This window comes from Lagenorhynchus albirostris, chromosome 1 (genome assembly GCF_949774975.1).
Source record: "Lagenorhynchus albirostris chromosome 1, mLagAlb1.1, whole genome shotgun sequence".
NCBI classification, from domain to species: domain Eukaryota; kingdom Metazoa; phylum Chordata; class Mammalia; order Artiodactyla; family Delphinidae; genus Lagenorhynchus; species Lagenorhynchus albirostris.
The window spans coordinates 174,967,924-174,987,629 of NC_083095.1; the positions used below are offsets into that span (position 1 = coordinate 174,967,924).

At 39.5% G+C, this 19,706-nt stretch overlaps 1 protein-coding gene across 19 annotated transcripts in view; it reads left to right on the forward strand.

Annotated features, from left to right (window-relative positions):
• Positions 1 to 19,706, forward strand: part of PARD3 (par-3 family cell polarity regulator) — a 729,337-nt gene that overhangs the window by 443,392 nt on the left and 266,239 nt on the right. For 15 of the 19 annotated variants that reach the window (XM_060160977.1, XM_060160997.1, XM_060160939.1 and 12 more), the window contains one exon: positions 14,262 to 14,372. The exons of the other annotated variants lie outside the window; for them this stretch is intronic. In XM_060160977.1, coding sequence (XP_060016960.1) covers positions 14,262 to 14,372 — 111 coding nt within the window. The remainder of the gene's footprint in view (positions 1 to 14,261; positions 14,373 to 19,706) is intronic. 19 annotated transcript variants of the gene reach the window in all.

Consider the following 19,706-nt stretch of genomic DNA (forward strand, 5'->3'; position numbering starts at 1 on the left):
TTTTTCAGATTTTTTCCGTTATAGGTTATTATAATATACTGAGCATAGTTCCCTGTGCTATACAGTAGGTCCTTGTTGATTACCTGTTTTATATATAGGAGTGGGTATATGTTCATCCCAACTTCCTAATATGTCTTGCCCCTCCTCATCCCCTTTGGTAACCACAACTTTGTTTTCTGTGTCTGTGAGTCTATTTCTGTTTTGTAAATGAGTTCATTTGTATCATTTTTTATTTTATTTTTTGTTTTTTTCTTTTTTTTATTAATTAATTAATTTATTTATTTTTGGCTGTGTTGGGTCTTCGTTGCTGCGTGCGGGCTTTCTCTAGTTGTGGCGAGCGGGGGCTACCTTCGTTGTGGTGCACGGGCTTCTCATTGCGGTGGCTTCTCTTGTTGCAGAGCACGGGCTCTAGGCGCACAGGCTTCAGTAGTCATAGCACGCGGGCTCGGTAGTTGCGGCACACAGACTCTAGAGCGCAGGTTCAGTAGTTGTGGCCCACGGGCTTAGTTGCTCCGTGGCATGTGAGATCTTCCCGGACCAGGGCTTGAACCCACGTTCCCTGCATTGGCAGGCGGATTCTTAACCACTGCTCCCCCAGGGAAGCCCTGTATCATTTTTTTAGATTCCACATAAAAGTGATCTCATATGATATTTGTCTTTGTCTGACTTACTTCACTTAGTATGATGATCTGTAGGTCCATCCATGTTGCTGCAAATGGCAGTATTTCATTCTTTTTTATGGCTGAGTAATATTCCATTGTGTGTGTGTGTGTATACCTACACAAATATGTGTGTGTGTGTGTGTATACACACACACACATATATATATATTATATACCACATCTTTATCCATTCTTCCGTCCTTGAACATTTACGTTGCTTCCATGTCTTGGCTCCATCTAAACCATTTTCACATTGCTATGTAACCATCACCACAGTCCTTCCCCAGCACTCCTTTCATCTTGTAAGATGGAAACTCTATCCCCTTTAAACAGTAACTTCCCGTTCTCCATCCCTCGCCCCTAGCAACCACCATTCTAACTTTCTGTCTTTCTGAGTTTGGCTACTCAAGGTATTTCACATAAGTGGAATCACGCAGTATTTATCTTTTTTCGACTGGCTAATTTCACTTAGCATAATGTCCTCAAGTTTTAAACATGTTGTAACATGTGTCAGTATCTCCTTCCTTTTTAAGGCTGAGTCATATTCCATCGTATGTATCCACCACACGTTGTTCATCCACTCATCCATCCACAGACACTTAGTTTGCATCTGCCTTTTGGCTGTTGTGAAGGATGCTGCTGTGAACACGAGTGTCTTAACGTGCATTTGTGTCCTCACTGTCATTCCTGGTGACAACTCTGAGCATCTTGTCGGAATCCTAAGCAGCAAGAAGCAGGAAGGGGAAGAGGCAGCTGCTAGTGGAGGGAGCCCCCTTTGTAAGGGTCTTCCCGGAAGTGCCGCCATCCACCTCGATGACCCAGAGACGGAGGCTCACGATGATAATGAAATAGTTAATATGTATGGAGTGCTGGTATGTGCCAACACCGGGAATGTATCGTCCATTTAATTCTCAAAATAAATCCGTGCGGGTGGTCGCATTTCATCCAGGAGGTTTAGTGAGTTGTCCAAGGGTAGTGAGTCACATAGCTAGTAAGAGGCAAAGCTGGGATTTTAACCCAGGAATCTAGCACCAATGTTATGCTCTTAACTACCATCTTCTGTTTCCGTTTTCAGAGGAGCTGGGGAAAACAGTTTTATCTCAACTAGGCGTGTTTCCTCTCCCGACCAAATCGGGGCTCCGCTTCGATGGAGGGGGAGGAGAATGGATATGGGTAGGCAACTCACAAGAGTCTGCCCTGGAGTGCCTGCCCCTGGGAGCTGCCTCTTCATCTCACGGTTTCTGAAGCCGGTGGCCTCTGGCCTCTGAAATTGCAGCTGCTCCGTAGCACTGCGTTGCTGGCCACCGTCACGCTGCCGTGCCAGCCAAGCCCCACCACCGGCCAGATCATTTTGGCTTACCCCAAAAGACGGGGAGTAGACCACAAATCCTGGAATACCTGCTTATATCTACCACTTGAAGTGGTCATGATCTACCCAATGTAGGGAGCCTAGAGGAGCTAGCTGGAAACACAGGAGGAGGGGCTGAATATAGAGATATTTTTGTTAGAAAATTGTTTCTGTTATTTACTGAGTAATGATTTCTGCCAGCAGTGCATTACCTGTTTAAAAACATTGTATTTAATCTTTGCTACTACTACTTTTTATAGTTAGTATTTTTATTATTATTTAATAGTGCCAATTGCCACACATCAGGTAACCCATGTCTTTTTTTTTCTTTTAAAAATTTATTTATTTATTTATTTGGCTGCACTGGGTCTTCATTGCCGTGCGCAGGCTTCCTCTAGTTGCGGTGAGTGGGGGCTACTCTTTGTTGTGGAGCATGGGCTCTAGACGCGCGGGCTTCAGTAGTTGTGACTTGCGGGCTCTAGAGTGCAGGCTCAGCAGTTGTGGCGCACGGGCTTAGTTGCTCCGCGGCATGTGGGATCTTCCCGGACCAGGGCTCGAACCCGTGTCCCCTGCATTGGCAGGCGGCTTCATAACCACTGCGCCACTAGGGAAGTCCAACCCATGTCTTCCTGATTTTGGAGTAGAAGTTCTCAGTCAGTGTTCTAATGTTGATTGTACGAATTTGGTGCCTTTTAAACCCACTGATTTGTATGGATATATTCCCCCAATATTCCAGCTAGATCTTGTCTTCTGGGACTTAGATGATCATCAGCATTCAACCTTAACCCTCTCTGTAGAAAGAGCTTTCCTTCGTTAGTGTGGAGGAAGTAGTCCTGAAATAAATGATTGGTTAAGACCAATCACCTTCTACTATCCTTTGACTCCTCTTCTTCTTTGTAAATAATAAGGCTATCACATTGAACTTAGTTGTTTGTCTTAAACCCTAGCCCAGTAGTTCTCAACCCCCAGGAATTTGCCCCACAGGGGACTTTGGCCATGTCTGGTGACTTATATGGTTGTCACAAATGGGGAGGGGGTGTGCTGACATGTGGTGGCTGTAGGCCAGAGATGCTACTTAACAACCTACGATGCACAAGGACCCCCTCACCCCACACACATAGGATTATCTGGCCTGAAATCTTGACAATGCCAAGGTCAAGGAACCCTGCCCAAGCTCAACTGCCGTCCAAGATGCAACTGAGTTGTTGACCTTCAGATAAGTTTCCCTGGATGCTTTAGTGTTTTGTGTCCGATTGTCTCTGGTCCATCTATCGGCAATACATCTCAGCCATCATTCTATGTGGAGGACCCCTGCTTACGAGTTAAAATTACATCGACCACTTTCGAGTGTTTTACAGTCTAGTTGATGTTACGCCATTTAAGAAGCTTACGTGATGACCTTTCTTACAGTTTATTTTCAACGTGATTTCAGTGCAATAAAGATTTTGCTTTACTTTTAACATATAAATGAACATGAAGAACCTAAGGGGGCATTCGAAGGGGTTAAGGTCAGTCTAAGAGGGAGAAGGGTATTCTGTAGTGGAAAGAACTTGGGGTTTGGAGTTTGAAGCCTTCTTTTCCCAGCCCAGCTCTACCATCTCTGGCATTTAACCCATCAGCCTCAGTTTCCTGATCTCCACTTGCTTCACAGTTCGTTTGAAGAACGAAATGAAAGACTGTGTATTGAAAAAGCTTTTTGAAATTTTAAGGTGCTGCATATCTGTCAGCTCCTGTTGTTTAAGTTCTTTTCTCATGGGCTTTTCTCCCCTTAGATTAATTATTCCTGTGTTAGTTCCTAGATAAATATTCTGAGTGCCTTTGCTAAAAAAAAGATGTATAGTTTATTTCTCTCCAGAAATATGTGTGTATACATATATGTGTGTGTGTGTGTGTGTGTGTGTGTGTGTGTGTATTGCCCTCAGTGAAATGAGGTTTACTAATATACCATGATTATACTAGTTTAGACCAGACAGGTCGAACTTCAGCCCAGGAAAAGCAACATAATGATATCCTGTAACAGCTGCTGTAACTGGGGAGATGTGGGGATTTAAACCGACTGTGAGTAGTGTTGGCTCCGGTTCCAGGAGGGTTTGTTGGACAAACATGCGTGTTCTGACAGAGCCCCACTTACGCCTTGTGTTTGCCAGAGAGTCATGGAGCCTCAGACCACACAACAGGCAGAGCAGACGTGACAGTTCTTAGGAGGTGGAAGTGAGTTGGGATGAGAGGAATTCCAGGCCAGTGCACAGATCTACAAGTTCTGTACTGGAATGCTTGTTGAACTCTTTAGACAAATAAGGGAAAATGTGGTGGTTGGCCATCTGTCAGATTTCATGTCCCCTTCCCAGGAGGGGTGTGCTGATTGGAGGGGAGACCCTAAACCTGTCTCTTCCTCCTGAGCCCCTGTCATTCGATCCCTGAACCCATCCCAAGACTGTGGATCGCAGTTACCAGCTGGGTTCTGAGTCATAAACAATACTCAGTGCTGTGCGTCCTGGTGGCGTGAAGCCCCAGCACAGAAGAATAAAGAAAAGAGCCATTGCCAGATTTTGGTGTCACACGGTCACCTTCTGTATGTATTAGACTTGCCAGGACCCAGGTGCACTGTAAGAACACCGATTTTAACCAAGTCTGCGAACTTAGGTGATTTGTTCTTTAAGAGGGTGATGTGAGTCAGGTAGACGGTGGGTGTGGGCGCTGAGGTGAGGAGCCTCAGACCCGGGGCGGGATTGCTCGTTTTTCTTGGTCTAAGAATTAGGTGTGGCCTCCAGCACTTGGTAATTTGCCTGCACAGCCCTGTTGGGCCTTAAAAGAAAGGGTCAGCTCCTTAATTTTAAATCTGAATATGCAAATCAACTGAAAGATAAAAAATGAAAAGCTCTGACTCCTAATTTACTCTGCAGAGAGTATTCTCAGAAATGTGAATCATCAGAAATGGTTTCCTATCATCGACAGAAAAAAATGCTGACTGACACCTTAACTTTACAGATAATGAGATCTTTGGGGAAGTTTTAATCTTTCATAGTTTCCTGGAGTTGTTTCCTTCCTCCCCTCCCCCAAACGCCAATGACCACGTTATCTATCTTTACCACTTTCATTTGCTCTGTAAATGTAATCTTTCATAGTTTCCCGGAGTTGTTTCCTTCCTCCCCTCCCCCAAACGCCAATGACCACGTTATCTATCTGTCTTTACCACTTTCATTTGCTCTGTAAACATAAGGATAAGAATATATTGGAGGGTGTTTTAGCTGTACCTGTAATTAGGTATCTCGTATCAATAGTCAAAACACAGACTTTGAAGCACAATACATATTTAACTGAGGGTGAGTATTTCTGAGTCAAAAAAGATACCCTTAAGCTGTGCGTGTGTTTGCATTACTTTCTCAGCATTTATAACCTGGATGCCAGTTTGAGCATCAGATAGGCAGATGGTAACAGAAATTATTAGAATTATCTTTGTTACTAAATACTCCTGACTTTGTCCTAATAGAAAAAAAAAAGGTATTTTGTAAAGTATCATTCTATCTTTTACTTTTTCTTCTTTCAAGTGCCCTTTTACATAGATGTGTTTTTTGACTTAGGTCTCATTAACATTTCTTATAGGAACTGCCTTTGGGGCAGTACCACGTATTAAATTGTTCTGATGCTTTAGGAAAAGGAAAACCATGGTAACCAGATATAGGGTGTGATTATATGCCTCTAACGTGGCAAAGTGTTGGGTTTAACAAAAGAAGCTTAATACAAATGTTCCAATTGACCCTTCTCATCACTCAGGCTGCTTAGAGCTCAATCAATCTCTCATTATTATCAGAGTTATTCTAGCAAAGGCAGCAGTGATAGTATTTTTCATAATCACTGCTTGAGCCAAATGTAATTTGCAATTTGTAGTATTGTATTATGAAACAATAATGCATTAAAATGAACAGTGCAGGAATTAGGAGTATAGTGGTAAAGAAAGGATCCAGAGAAGTAGTTGTGGGACAGACTCTCTCAAAATCATTTAAAGTGGATATGGCTGATTTCAATGCCAAATTAAGCATTTAGAAAAATCAGACTTGTGTCTTGTTTTTACTATATTTAATTGTGTGTGTGTGTGTGTGTGTGTATATATATACATTTTAATCTTATATGTAATAATATATATATTATGTATTATAAAGTCAATGTAGTAGCTGGGGGGAAACAAAAACAATTACTTAGCATATTATTTGCCTTTGCGTGTTTGGTGTTTTGGGTTAGCGTAGTTTGATTACCTGTGTGGGTATGTTTTGAAAAAAAATGAGGTATATCAAGCCTTATAAAAATCCTGTATGGAACAGTCATTGCTGATTGACCCCTTTTTACAAAGAGGAATTTATTTACTACAGAAAGTATGTAGTGTGGTCCATGGACTAGCTGATGTCAGGGAAGCTTTAATATATTTAAGATATACTTTCACCCATCTTCTGTCATTTGACTTGAATGGCTCTAAGTATAGATTATAAATATTATTTCAGAGTTATTTATGTGTTCATCTTGTGTTTTGAAGGATTACTGTGCTTGCTTGTTATTTGGTTTTTTTTTTTTCCTTAAGCCTTTATATCTGGATCCCGTGCTTTTTGGGGTGTGTGTGTGTGTGTGTGTGTGTGTGTGTGTGTGTGTGTGTGTGTGTGTGTGTGTGTTTGGTTTGGTTTTTAAGATCTTTGGAGTTTATGATGATTCTCATAAAGTCAAAATTGATAATGTGCTGTGTTCAGTTTCTTAATTGCTTTACTATTTCCTTGTTCGTATCCGTCCTGGACTCCTGCAGTGTCGGGTTACTAGGCATATCTGTGCATCCTTGATTCGATAACACAGGCTATGATGCAGGGGAAGAATGCACTTCTCAGGGCATTTAATGGGGGTCCTGAGAAGGATATGTTGTCCATTAAGGGAACATCACGTGTCTGAAGGCTGTTCTAGCTTGGTTAAGGAGAAGCTATATTTTCTTTATTAAAAAAAAAAAGTCACTTATTTTTTTCCTGGATGCCAAGCAACACAAATTTAGTTTATTAAATCTAATCAGACTAGCACTGATGAAAACCGTACACAATCAAATAATGATTCTCAAGTCTGCAGATTTCCTTTTAAAGAGAACCCCTGCTACACTGTGCTGACTTAAAACTGCATCCCATTTGACAAAAGCACTATCAAGTTGTCATGCACCCTTTCCAAGGCTGCTTCTCATCATGGTTGATTACCAAGATGTTTTTTGCCTAAATGGGAGCTTTCTGCCTTTCCTAATCAGCCCTCTTTTGCCTGATTGATCCAGCATTGCCACAAGCCACTGCTGAGCAAATCGGTACACAATCATGGTAGCAATTTCTTTAAATGTCACTGAAATATGGAAGATCCTGTATGGGAAGGACACATTAGAAAGGACCCTTTTCCCCTCATTTATCAAATGGAGGCCGAGGCGCACACATACACACAAAAGGTAGGGCCAGAAACCACGAGCACATCATCATACAAGAGAAATGCACGCAGGGACTTGCTGTCTTACCCTCTGACTAGGTTTGGGCGGTTTGACACGCTTCTGCTGTCGCCCGGCATGATTTGCATACGTTACGCAGAGAGCGTTGACTTCTGGAGCGTCGCTGCACTTAGAAATACTGGCAACGTCCTGAAAACGAGTACGTGGCAGTTTGTGTGATCCTTTCCAATGATTAGAATCCGTTCTTGACCTTGCGTCTGAACTCCTGGCCTTCACAGAAAAGTTCATGCAGCAACAGTGTCCCTTGGACCTCCTTGCTGCCCAGCAATACAAGATTTATCTCATTGATTTCACCCAAGGTGTTTTAACCAGATGCTCTCAGTATAAAAGCATAGAGTGACTGGCCGATTTGGAAGGTGGCTGGGTGTGGTAATAAGAAGAGTCTTGGGCCAGAATTCCGGTTTTGCTGCTTACTTGCTAGATGACCTGTTAAATCACTAAATCGCCCTGTGCTTCCTGAGGTTTCCCCTGAAGAACACGTACCTCATATGCCGGTTATTGGAATCAATAAGATCAAGTATACATAAAGAAGAATTCAATAAATTCTAGTTAAGTGTTGTTAAGTGAGCAAAAGAGCCTTCAACAGGTGCTCAGTTCTACGTCTCACTTAGGAGTGAACTTCATGGGTCTGGGAATTTCATTTTCTCTAGGAGTGTCCAAGTTCAGACCCACCAAGGTCTCTATTTTTTTTTTTCTTTTTAGTAAATTTATTTATTTATTTTTGGCTGCATTGGGTCTTTGTTGCCACAAACAGCGGCTACTCTTCGTTGCGGTGTGCAGGCTTCTCATTGTGGTGGGTTCTCTTGTAGAGCACGGGCTCTAGGCACGGGCTTCAATGTTTGTGGCACGTGGGCTCAGTAGTTGTGGCTCACGGGCTCTAGAGCACAGGCTCAGTAGTTGTGGCGCACAGGCTTCATTGCTCTGCGGCATGTGGGATCTTCCCGGACCAGGGCTCGAACCCGTGTCCCCTGCACTGGCAGGCAGATTCTCAACCACTGCGCCACCTGGGAAGCCCTCATCAAGGTCTCTTAAACTCACTGAGGTGAACTGAGCTCTGTTCCTGACTCGCAAGGTGACTTTGCACAGCTCTGCGTGCAGACCTCTTGGGCCTCAATTTCCTTGTCTGTCAAATGAAGACATTGGATAAGGTGACTCATCTCTAGGCTTCCATCTTCAGACATCTGTGCATGTGGAGCCTCAGTGCGCTTGGACAGGAGTGCACTAGAACAATCTGCAGAGACACGTGGCTAGATTTTTATTTTCTTCAGCTAAAATGTAGAGCAGCTACCTTTTAGGGCTTTAAGGCAAAAATCAGTTCCTAAGTTCATCATCGGGGTGATGAATTAAGGGGAGTCACCACTGGCACTAGGAATGTAGGGTAAGATTATAGGAGATTTAACTGATAAAGAGTTTGTAGAGAAACTTGGATCCAAAACCATTTAGGAACAGTATCACTCAAAGGACTACAGAGGAATGAGGTTAAAAGCTGGTGATTTTGCTTTGGTTTGAGTGAACGTGTGTCCTGAGGCATACAGGTTGCTGATGGGGATGCAGGAATGGCACAGGACATGGTCTTCGGTTTTGCTCTACAGGTTCTTGAACTTGGCCCACTGGGCAGCTGGCATCTCTCAAGGATCTTTAGGGCCCTGGCCCATTAGTATAGCAGGCAGTGGTCAAAGACAGGGTAGCACAATGGCTGTAGCAACACATGTGTCCACCAGAAACTGGAAGGTTCCAGAAAGAGACAGCGAGTTCCTGGAGAAAGGGATGATTAAATCACGTGGTGGTGCACATATGTAGAAATGAGGGGAAAACATAGGGCAGGGGATGGAGTTAGAAGACTGTGTTGACCATACCAGTGTGGGAGTTGTTGGGTGTGGGGGGAGGACGCAAGACTTCTGGTAGCTGACACTGAATTTGGATTTGTGCCATTTTCACTTCTCTCCCCAGCCAAGCAGTATCACTTAACCTATACGTTTCTTAGGGTAAATAGTAGTACAAGTCTTATAACAAAGCCCTCCTTAGACATGAAGACCTCTGTAATTAGCAGTGAGAAATACCAGACTTCTAGGTGACATTTCAGTGAGTTATTTTGGAAGAAAATCTTATTTTAAAAATTATTTCTCAAAACTTACAAGATAATTGGTTCTAGATAGTCTGTTCATCTATTTTTAAACATGGCAGCAGATTTTTTAGACTTTCTTTTTTCCTCTATTGTGTTTTCAAATATGATATTAGGAAAAGCCCTTTCATTACAAAACCAATTTTATTTTTATTTTATTTATAGCAGGATGCTGTGTGTTATCATTCAGCCTAATCTTTCCTAAAGATCTCTAATTTTAGTAGCAGTAGAAAATACAGTAAAAAATAGTTCAGTGTTATTTATACCACAGAGAGAATGACGTTAATTTGCTAAAAACCAAAATGATGGTTGAAAAGCACAAAACTCTTATCAGTTAATTTTTCATGATGGCTCTTTCTGTATAAAACCAGCAGAATTTTGTTGCAATCCATTGTGACTGTTGGTTTGTTTGTTTTTTCCTTCCCGCATTCAAGTGCACCTCTTGCCCATCACTCTTTGCAATAATAATAATATATATGGCTGACCTGGCAGACGGCAATGATCTCATTTGTAGCACGTCATGGTAGAACCCATTTGGCACATTACTTGGAGATTAGCTGAATGGAAACATCGCTGTATCCTTTATGAAGAAAGCCATATGTTTAAGCAAATTTGCAATCAATTTCACTCTGATAAGACGGGCTCATCCACTGTATCCTTCTGTGAAAGGAGTCTTCAGTGGCTTATTGGCACTTTTTTCATTGTCCCTTCTGTCTCCATGGGGTAGTACCTGTAGAGAAATTTTTCCCTTTCAATTTTTTCTCAAGCTCTCTATTTTTCTTTTTGTCTCTATTTAAAAAAAAAAAAAAAAAAGAAAGGCCATTCTACTGTATTAATACATCCTAAGATTTGACCAAGAAGTCCTTCTAGAGGTGGCAGACATTTCTCTTCGAACATGTGTATGGGGTGGTCAGAAGGCAGCTGATGAAATTGATTCTTTGCTGGGAATGGGTTTGCTTCCTGGACATACTATTAGCACAATGTTTTTTCAGCTATGCTGTTCCTTGGAAAATGACCCATTTGAAATTCATCTGTGGCATTTAAAAGATAATAAAATAAGTGTAATTGATGTCCTCCAAGTTTCTAAGCATCTTGCTATTAAATGATTGTCTTCATAGGTTGATTACTGATTTCAGCTGTGAAATTGACTTTGTGAGCCCATGTGTAGCTGAAATTTTTCAATGACCTCCCCTGTCCCCCTTTCAGAAAGAATTAAGCAACTATAAATTAAGATGAACACTAGAATAGATTGGCAATTAGAGTGATGAGGATATAGCTAATTCCTTTTTCTTTTTATACTCTAGAATGGTTGGTATATTTTTTTCATTTACAGTCTTTATTTCATTCTGTCAGAAAGTTATAGCTGAGGGATCCATTTTTACCCCAGTTAACAAGTAATGTGCTATGCTTTTATAGAATGCCTTAAAGAAATCACATAATTTATTAACTAAAGCAGGCGTTAAGGGAAATGTCCAAATGCTAACCTATAAACATTTTATCTATGGTTTGTTCAGGTTTTCACACATTAATCTTGAAGCTGTAGTTTTTAAAAGGAAAATATAACAGTTTGATAATAAATTTACAAATAATAAAATAGTATATTCTGGTGATTATGAGGCAGCCGAGAAAACTAATATTTTGGCATCAAATACAATGAGAAAAAAATTCACTTCCTAAATATGAGTTGGGATTCATAGGTTTGTTTTTTTTTTCTTTTTAATCTTTTGTTTTTTTCTTTTCTTTTTCTTTTTTTTTCTTTTCTTTTCTTTAAAATCTTTTTAAGCAGTGTATTTGAGATAAAAAACTGCAAGTTGGTAGACTGAGATAGAAAACTGAAACTTTCTTCACAAAATAGGACAAAGACCATTTAAAAAAAGATTTTAACAATAGCTGATTAAATTCAGTGTTAGGTTTTGGGTTGAAAATATCGAAACTGCTTTAAAACATGGGAAAGTCAACCACGTCAATTTTTCCCCACATTATTAACTCAAAGGGCAGATTCTTCTTGGAAGATTAAACTGTACCTTTTGGTAAAGATAGATGATATATCTTGTATCATGGTAGTGTTTCTCAAATATGGTACAGGGTTGAATGTATGTAATCTAGAATGTGAACCAGCAACACACAAAAAATAGGTCAATATGGCAACGTTGTATTGTTTGAAGGATATTTAGGAACTGAAAAACTAAATGATTAAATGATATACCTTTAGGAATCTGTATTATAAGTAAAATGTCACATATAGCTGATTCACTTCATTGTATAGCAGAAACTAACACAACATTGTAAAGCAATTATACTCCAATTAAAAAAAATAAATGTCATGTATTAAGATTTGAACTTGATGCTTTTCTTGAAGTTAGAATTTAATACATTTTATATTTCCAGGTGCCTCAATGTTGCAGAATTTTCATGATGGGATTCACATGGGCTTTAAATACCATCTACGTGCTGATGACACTCGAATGAATTTGTCTAGCCCTGTCCTTAGCTGCTCAATAAATTTTTGTCAAATGTTGGCTTCTCCTGGGACGTATCAGTTGTTTATGTTTGCTTTCATTTATTAATTCATTCTATAAAGACAATCATTATGCTTAACTCTTAGGCATTATTGATATATTGACAAAAACAACGGAAAGAGAAAGTTTTTATTTTTAATGCTTTGTATTTATTAGTTTTAAAAGCATAGTACATAGTTTCTCCCCTGTGAGACATCATCATTTTCAGGGCTTAAGTTCCCAGGGAGTTTTTCTTTTCTTTTTTTTTTTTTCCTCTTTTTTACCACTGAAATGATCTTCTAATTTCTAAATAACATTAAAACTTAAGGGTAGATTTGCTTTATGGAAGTTAATTTTACAGGCAGTTTTCAATGCCATTTAATAATACACATAATTTTGAAGGAATAGTGGTGGTGAGACTTTAACTTTTTTCTATTTTAACATCTTGAGAATGCTTTCCCTTACTTATTTCCAACGTAGTGTTACTTTGGTGAACCCATGAGATATTCCCATGTACACTTCCTGCATAGACCAGTATTTGACATCAGGTTTATATCACAAAAGGAAGACATATGCTCCCAACCACACCAGTAATTGAGATACTTTTTTCTCTTTTATATCAGCTTTGGACCAGCTCTTTTACTCATCTCTTTCTCAAAATGATTAATTGTCACCATAAGCCAGATTCCTACTTTGTGCTCAGAAAATGCTTGGTATACTTTATATATTTATGAATGCTTAGTTGAGTAACTGTCTATAAAAGATTTCTTTTTTGAAACATCTGGTGACCAAATCACTACAGATGAATATTATTTCAGGGGATGGAACACATGCCTTCCAGGCAACATGGTCTGGAGAAAAGTAGAAAAAAGTAACAGAGCAGGAAAAAGAATGGATACCAAGTCTGAGGTTTCTAAGGTATTTTGGATGCCCGAAGGGAATAATATTAGTGTTTTTTTGGAGAGCCTCGAATTCAGTGCCCATATGTGGAAATGTGTGTGCACTGTTTTTGAATTGCGTGTTTGTTCCTCATGTTTGTTTTTGATCAGATACAGATTTCCAAGTCAAAGATGCCACATTCGGCGATAGCTTTTCATCAGATTTAGGAACAGTATTTGTTGAGACTTCCTTAAAGCTTTCAGTTTAATAAGCCCAAAGTACGATCACAGTGTAAATTATCCTTTCTACTTTGAACCTTGCAAATGTGACCTTGTTTGTCAGTGTTTAGACTATGAGGAATGTTGCCAATAAAACTGACTGTGAAAATAAAGAATAGTTGTTTATGGAGAGATCATTAAAAAGATGATTGTGGGGCTTCCCTGGTGGCGCAGTGGTTGAGAGTCCGCCTGCCGATGCAGAGGACGCGGGTTCGTGCCCCGGTCCGGGAAGATCCCGCGTGCCGCGGAGCAGCTGGGCCCGTGAGCCTGCGCGTCCGGAGCCTGTGCTCCGCGACGGGAGAGGCCACAACAGTGAGAGGCCCGCGTACCGCAAAAAAAAAAAAAAAAAAAAGATGATTGTGGGGGCCTCCCTGGTGGCACAGTGGTTGAGGGTCCTCCTGCCGATGCAGGGGACACGGGTTCGTGCCCCGGTCCGGGAAGACCCCACGTGCCGCGGAGCGGCTGGGCCCGTGAGCCATGGCCGCTGAGCCTGCGCGTCCGGAGCCTGTGCTCCGCAACGGGAGAGGCCACAACAGTGAGAGGCCCGTGTACCGCAAAAAAAAAAAAAAAAAAAGATGATTGTGGATTATCATTCTGCAGTCCTAAAAAAACCCCACTCTGATGCAGAGTTTTATCCTCCACACCTGATGTACTCGGCACTCTGTTCTATACCTTTATGGATTGTGTGTTTAATAAGAATGAACTGCAAGAATTTTGTTGTTATTTTTGTGTTGCCTAAAGAAAAATGGGTATGGAGGCCATTTCCAAAAAGGGTTTTCTCTGGAAAGTTCTAATTAAAAAGGATTAAAGTAATCTGATTGAAAATATTAATACTGGGCAGGAGACATTGGGGCCTCATTTTGAGGATGCTCACACTTCATTGAGTGCATAGGTCTTTATCCCAAAAGAACGACAACGCGTTTTGTATATATTGACAAGTTAGAATTTTTTGTTATCAACAGGTTTGGCAAACATCGAAAAGATGACAAGATTGAGAAAACGGGTAAAATAAAAATGCAGGACTCCCTTACATCAGAAGAGGAGAGAGTACGGATGAAGCAGGAGCAGGAAAGGTAGATTTCAGTTATTTGGTTGAACCTTATTAGAGGGAGGCTCTTTTGTTCCTTTCTACTCTTTCTTTCTTTTCTTTTTAATATAAAGAAATTGCATTTATTTTATTTTTGTTTTTTTCTGTGTCAATCCAGATACTGATGGTTGGATGAATACAACATAAAGAACGATTGAAAGAAAAAACCTTATATTTATTTGAGGCATTAAAATGAATTTTATTGGTTTTAGTTAAGATCTTTGTATAGGAGATGGTAGGGCATATGAGATGAATAAATCAACTAATGATCAATAAATCAATGAATGATCACTTAAAATCACAAAAAATATGTAAAATTCTGTCTAATTCATCTATGAGTATATAGTATATTATAATACTTGTAAAGAAATGCTCATCTGGAAATAAAACTCTGAGTTTTTATATCTCATTTAAAATATTTTGATTTCTAATAAGAATTGAGGAGGCTGTTGGTTTTTTACTATGTTGTTTTCCTATCAAATCTGACATCTATTTCTTTTTTCTCCTATTTTGCTATCATATTTTGTGTGACAGTTTTTACTTAAATTTTACTCCATCTCTTCCAGAAAGATTATTATCTATTGTTGAGTCATTTCATGTTGGAAACCCAAAGACCAGTGAAATAAATGAGAAGTTACTTGAAGCAGACACTTGAAAACCATTTTATGAGCAATTAGAATTTTTCTCATTGTAACTCGTGGGGGGATGAGAGAATCATCTCACCCTTGTATTATTAGAGTTTGCAGGCTTGGAGTGAGCTTCTCTGTAGCAGCTATTTCATTTCAAGCTGCCATAGCAAGAGCTACCATGCCTCTTTTACTTTTAATAATCTGGGGTATCAGGAGCATCAGAAGCCTTGATCAAGGCTATAAAGCTAAATATCATCCACAGTTTAGGATTGTAACCCAGCATCTCTAAGACCAAGTGTGGTATTCTTACCATAATTCTAGAGTAGTGATACCTTTGATCTCATTCTGTTTTTTTTTTTTGGCTGTGTTGGGTCTTCGTTGCTGTGTGCGGGCTCTCTATTACATAATTATTGACTATATTCCCCACACGGTACATTTTATACCTGTGACTTATTTATTTTGTAACTGAAAGTTTGTACCTCTTAATCTCCCTCACCTCTGACAATTTCACCTCCTTATTTCTCTCCTCCCTGCAATGCGCTCTCCTCTGACAATCACTGTTTGTTCTCTGTATTTGTGACTGTTTGTTTAGTTACGTTTGTTCATTTGTTTTGTTTTATAGATTCCACATATAAGTGAAACCCTATGGTATTTGTCTTTCTCTGTCACTTAGTATAATACCCTTTAGGTCCATCCATGTTGTTGCAAATGGCAAGATTTCATTCTTTTTTATAGCTGAGTAATATTCCATTGTTATACCACATCTTCTTTATCCATTCATCTGTTGATGGACACTTAGTTTGCTTCCATATCTTGGCAATTATAAATAATGCCGCTAAACAGAGAGGTGCATTTATCTTTCTGAATTAGTGTTTTCATTTTCTTGGGATAAATGCCCAGAAGTGGAATTGCTGGATCATACAGTAGTTCTATTTTTTTGTCTTTTAAGAAACCTCTATTTTAGGGCTTCCCTGGTGGCGCAGTGGTTGAGAGTCCGCCTGCCGATGCAGGGGACACGGGTCCATGCCCCGGTTCGGTAAGATCCCACATGCCGCGGAGTGGCTGGGCCCGTGAGCCATGGCTGCTGAGCCTGTGCATCCGGAACCTGTGCTCCACAACGGGAGAGCCCACAACAGTGAGAGGCCCACGTACCGCAAAAAAAAAAAAAAAAAAAAAAAGAAACCTCTATTTTGTTTTACACAGTGGCTGCACCTACTTACATTCCCACCAACAGTGTACAAGGGTTCTCTTTTCTCCACATCTTCTCCAACACCTGTTATTTGTTTGATAATAACTATTTTGACAGGTGTGAGGTGATATCTCATTGTGGTTTTGATTTGCATTTACCTGATGATTAGAAATGTTGAGCATTTTTCATTCACTTGTTGGCCATCTGTATGTTTTCTTTGGAAAAATGTCTATTTAGGTTTTCTGCCCATTTATTATTTAGGTATTTTTTGTTTTTTGTTTTTTTTTATGTTGAGTTCTTTGTTTGTTTTGAATATTAACCCCTTATTGGATATATCATTTGCAAATATCTTCTCCTATTCAGTAGGCAGCCTCTTTGTTTTGTTGATATAGTTTCCTTTGCTGTGTAAAAGCTTTTCACTTTGATATAGTCCTTTGTTTATCTTTGCTTTTGTTTCCCTTGCCTGAGGAGACATATCCAAAAAAATATTGCTAGGAGCAATATCGAAGAGCGCTCTGCCTATGCCTTCTTCTAGGAGTTTTATGGTTTCAGGTCTTATGTTTAAGTCTTCAATCCATTTTGAGTTTATTTTTGTGCATGGATGGAGAGAGTAGTCCAGTTTGATCCTTTTGCATGTAGCTGTCTAGTTTTCCCAACACCATTTATTGAAGAAGCTGTCTTTTCCTTGTTGTATATTCTTGCCTCCTTTTTAGTAGATTAACTGCCCTTATGAGTGTGGGTTCATTTCTGGACTCACCATTCTATTCCATTGATCTGTGTGTGCTTTTGTGCCATTACTATACTGTTTTGATTACTATAGCTTTGTAGTATAATTTGAAATCAGAGAGAGTGATACTTCCAGCTTTGTTCTTCTTTCTTAAGATTTTTTTGGCTGTTTGAGGTCTTTTGTGTTTCCATACAAATTTTAGAATTATTTGTTCTAGTTCTGTGAAAAATGCCATTGGTAAGTTGATAGGCATTGGATTGAATCTAGATTGCCTTGGGTAGTATGGTCATTTTAGCAATATTGATTCTTCCAGTCCATGGACATGGTACATTTTTCCATCTGTCTTTGTTGTCTTCACTTTCTTGCATCAGTGTCTAATACTTCCTTAGTTAGATTTATTCCGAGTTATTTTTATTTAGACTTTATTCTCTTTGGTACAATTCTAAATGGGATCGTCAGAGTTGATTGTTTCATAAAACTGTGAGCAAGTTCTGAGCCAGTGCTGTGACCTTCCTCTACTTTATGGCTTCTGTTTTGGGAATCTTATCCCTGAAACATTTTTTTTTTTTTTTCCAATTCTCTCTTTCCCACATGTTTCTCATCTGTTTAAAACATATATCTTGGGGCTTCCCTGGTGGCGCAGTGGTTGAGAGTCCGCCTGCCGATGCACGGGTGATGGGTTCATGCCCCAGTCTGGGAGGACCCCACATGCCGCGGAGCGGCTGGGCCCATGAGCCATGGCCACTGAGCCTGCGTGTCCGGAGCCTGTGCTCCGCGACGAGAGAGGCCACAGCAATGAGAGGCCCGCATACAGCAAAAAAATATATATGTATATATCTTTTTTCGTTTGTTTGTTTTTTGCTGTAGGCAGGCCTCCCTCCCACTGTTGTGGCCTCTCCTGTTGCGGAGCACAGGCTCCAGACGCGCAGGCTCAGCAGCCATGGCTCATGGGCCCAGCCGCTCTGCAGCATGTGGGATCTTCCCAGACCGGGGCACGAACCCGTCCCCTGCATCAGCAGGTGGACTCTCAACCACTGCGCCACCTGGGAAGCCCTAAAACATATATCTTTTTAAGGTCTAGTTCTAAATTTATTCTAATTCCAATTCTACAGAAAATTTGAAAAAAAACCCATAAAACAGGAAAACAAAAATTTGTCCGTAATAACACCACTGTTAACATACTGGTCTATGCCATTCTAATTTTTTTCCTATAAAATACATATTTCCACACATGTACTTTTAAAAAGCTGACATCTATTTTCAATAGTTAACAGCTATTTTCATTTTGATTTATTTTGCATTTTCATACAGTTTTAGAAAATCATGTTAAATGTTTTCTGGAACAAGGCCAAGGTTGTAGGAACAGGATGGATGGGAAGGAAGGACAGAAAGAAGGAAATAAGGTCTGAAAGATGAGATTTTAGCTGTGATAACTGGCCAAATTCCCCAGTTCTCAAATAATATTTACCTCATATGTTATTCATTCTATTAAATGAGATTTATAACTTGAACTGGCTTACATTTTGTTGTTACTCAGCAGGGTATATCCATGATGATATTATTATCTATATCTACCTTGTAAGTTGGAAATATTTTCAAGGAGACTGAATGCTTCTAGTGGAGACATGAAAAAGTTAATGAATTTCTTATGAAATTCTTCCATAATATGAAGATTATTTATAAATCTTCTAAGGACTTATGGCTTAAAATGTTCCATTATTCAAAGTGATAATCACCCTTAAAAGCCTTGTGCTTTCAATACCTGGCCGTTGAACTATCTTTGTCCGTAGTGGTGCACTCCCGGTTCTGGGTGTGTCATTTTGGAATGCTTTGTGGCATTTTTGCCTCCAGTTTCCAATCACTGGCATTTCTCTTTTCAGTTTTACCAACTGTTCCCAATATCTGTTTTGAGTAAGTACTTGAAATTTTGATAAAAACTTTTTTGTGGTCTTTCTTAGTTGATAAGATCCTTTTCAAAGACGATATATGTTTATTAGTTTTTGCAGAAATTAACATTTAAACAATATGTATCATAATGTAGTAGTAAAGTTTCTTTAAAATGCATGAATAAAAAATTAGTGAAATTACAGAAGGAATAAACTGTATAGCAATAATAGGTGCATTCCCTGTGCATCTGAAAAAACAAGCAATTTTCACTCCTTTTGGCTTGAAACTTAGTGTTCAGATTCCCCAAATTCTGGCATCAGAACCCAGATATCCTGGATAATTTTTGCATGCAGGTCACATATTGTCATTCAAACACAGTTTGACTTTTAAAATTTAACCTTTTATTAGAAAAAATATATTTTTCTATCATCTAGCAGAGCTCTTCATATTTTCTCTGACCTCTTAAATCCTTCAGAAAAGTCAGTTCTAATCAATGAGATTAGTTCATCAGACATATTTTAAGAATTTATTGTGCAAGTGAACAAATTTTTAAAGAATCTATTAGCTTTGTGGAAGTCTAAAATAGACCAATACTTGGGCAAATTGGAACAGATTTTATTGACAGTCTGTATGTAACTGGAGTAGGAGAGGCAGTTTTATTTTTGATGAGACCTGTCTTAGATGTATTTGGCATTATAGCTTCTCTTTGAGTTGGAAATAATTGTAGGTGCTTTGACGCTTGTGAAAGCTCCAACATGATGTGAGTGAATGAGCAAGTATCTATGAGAGAGAGAGAGAGAGAGTGTATGTGTGTGTGTTTTGGTTAGTGAAATATCATTCTAGCGTTTTATTAGTGTAAAAGAGAAATTTTTGTTGTTCACGATATAG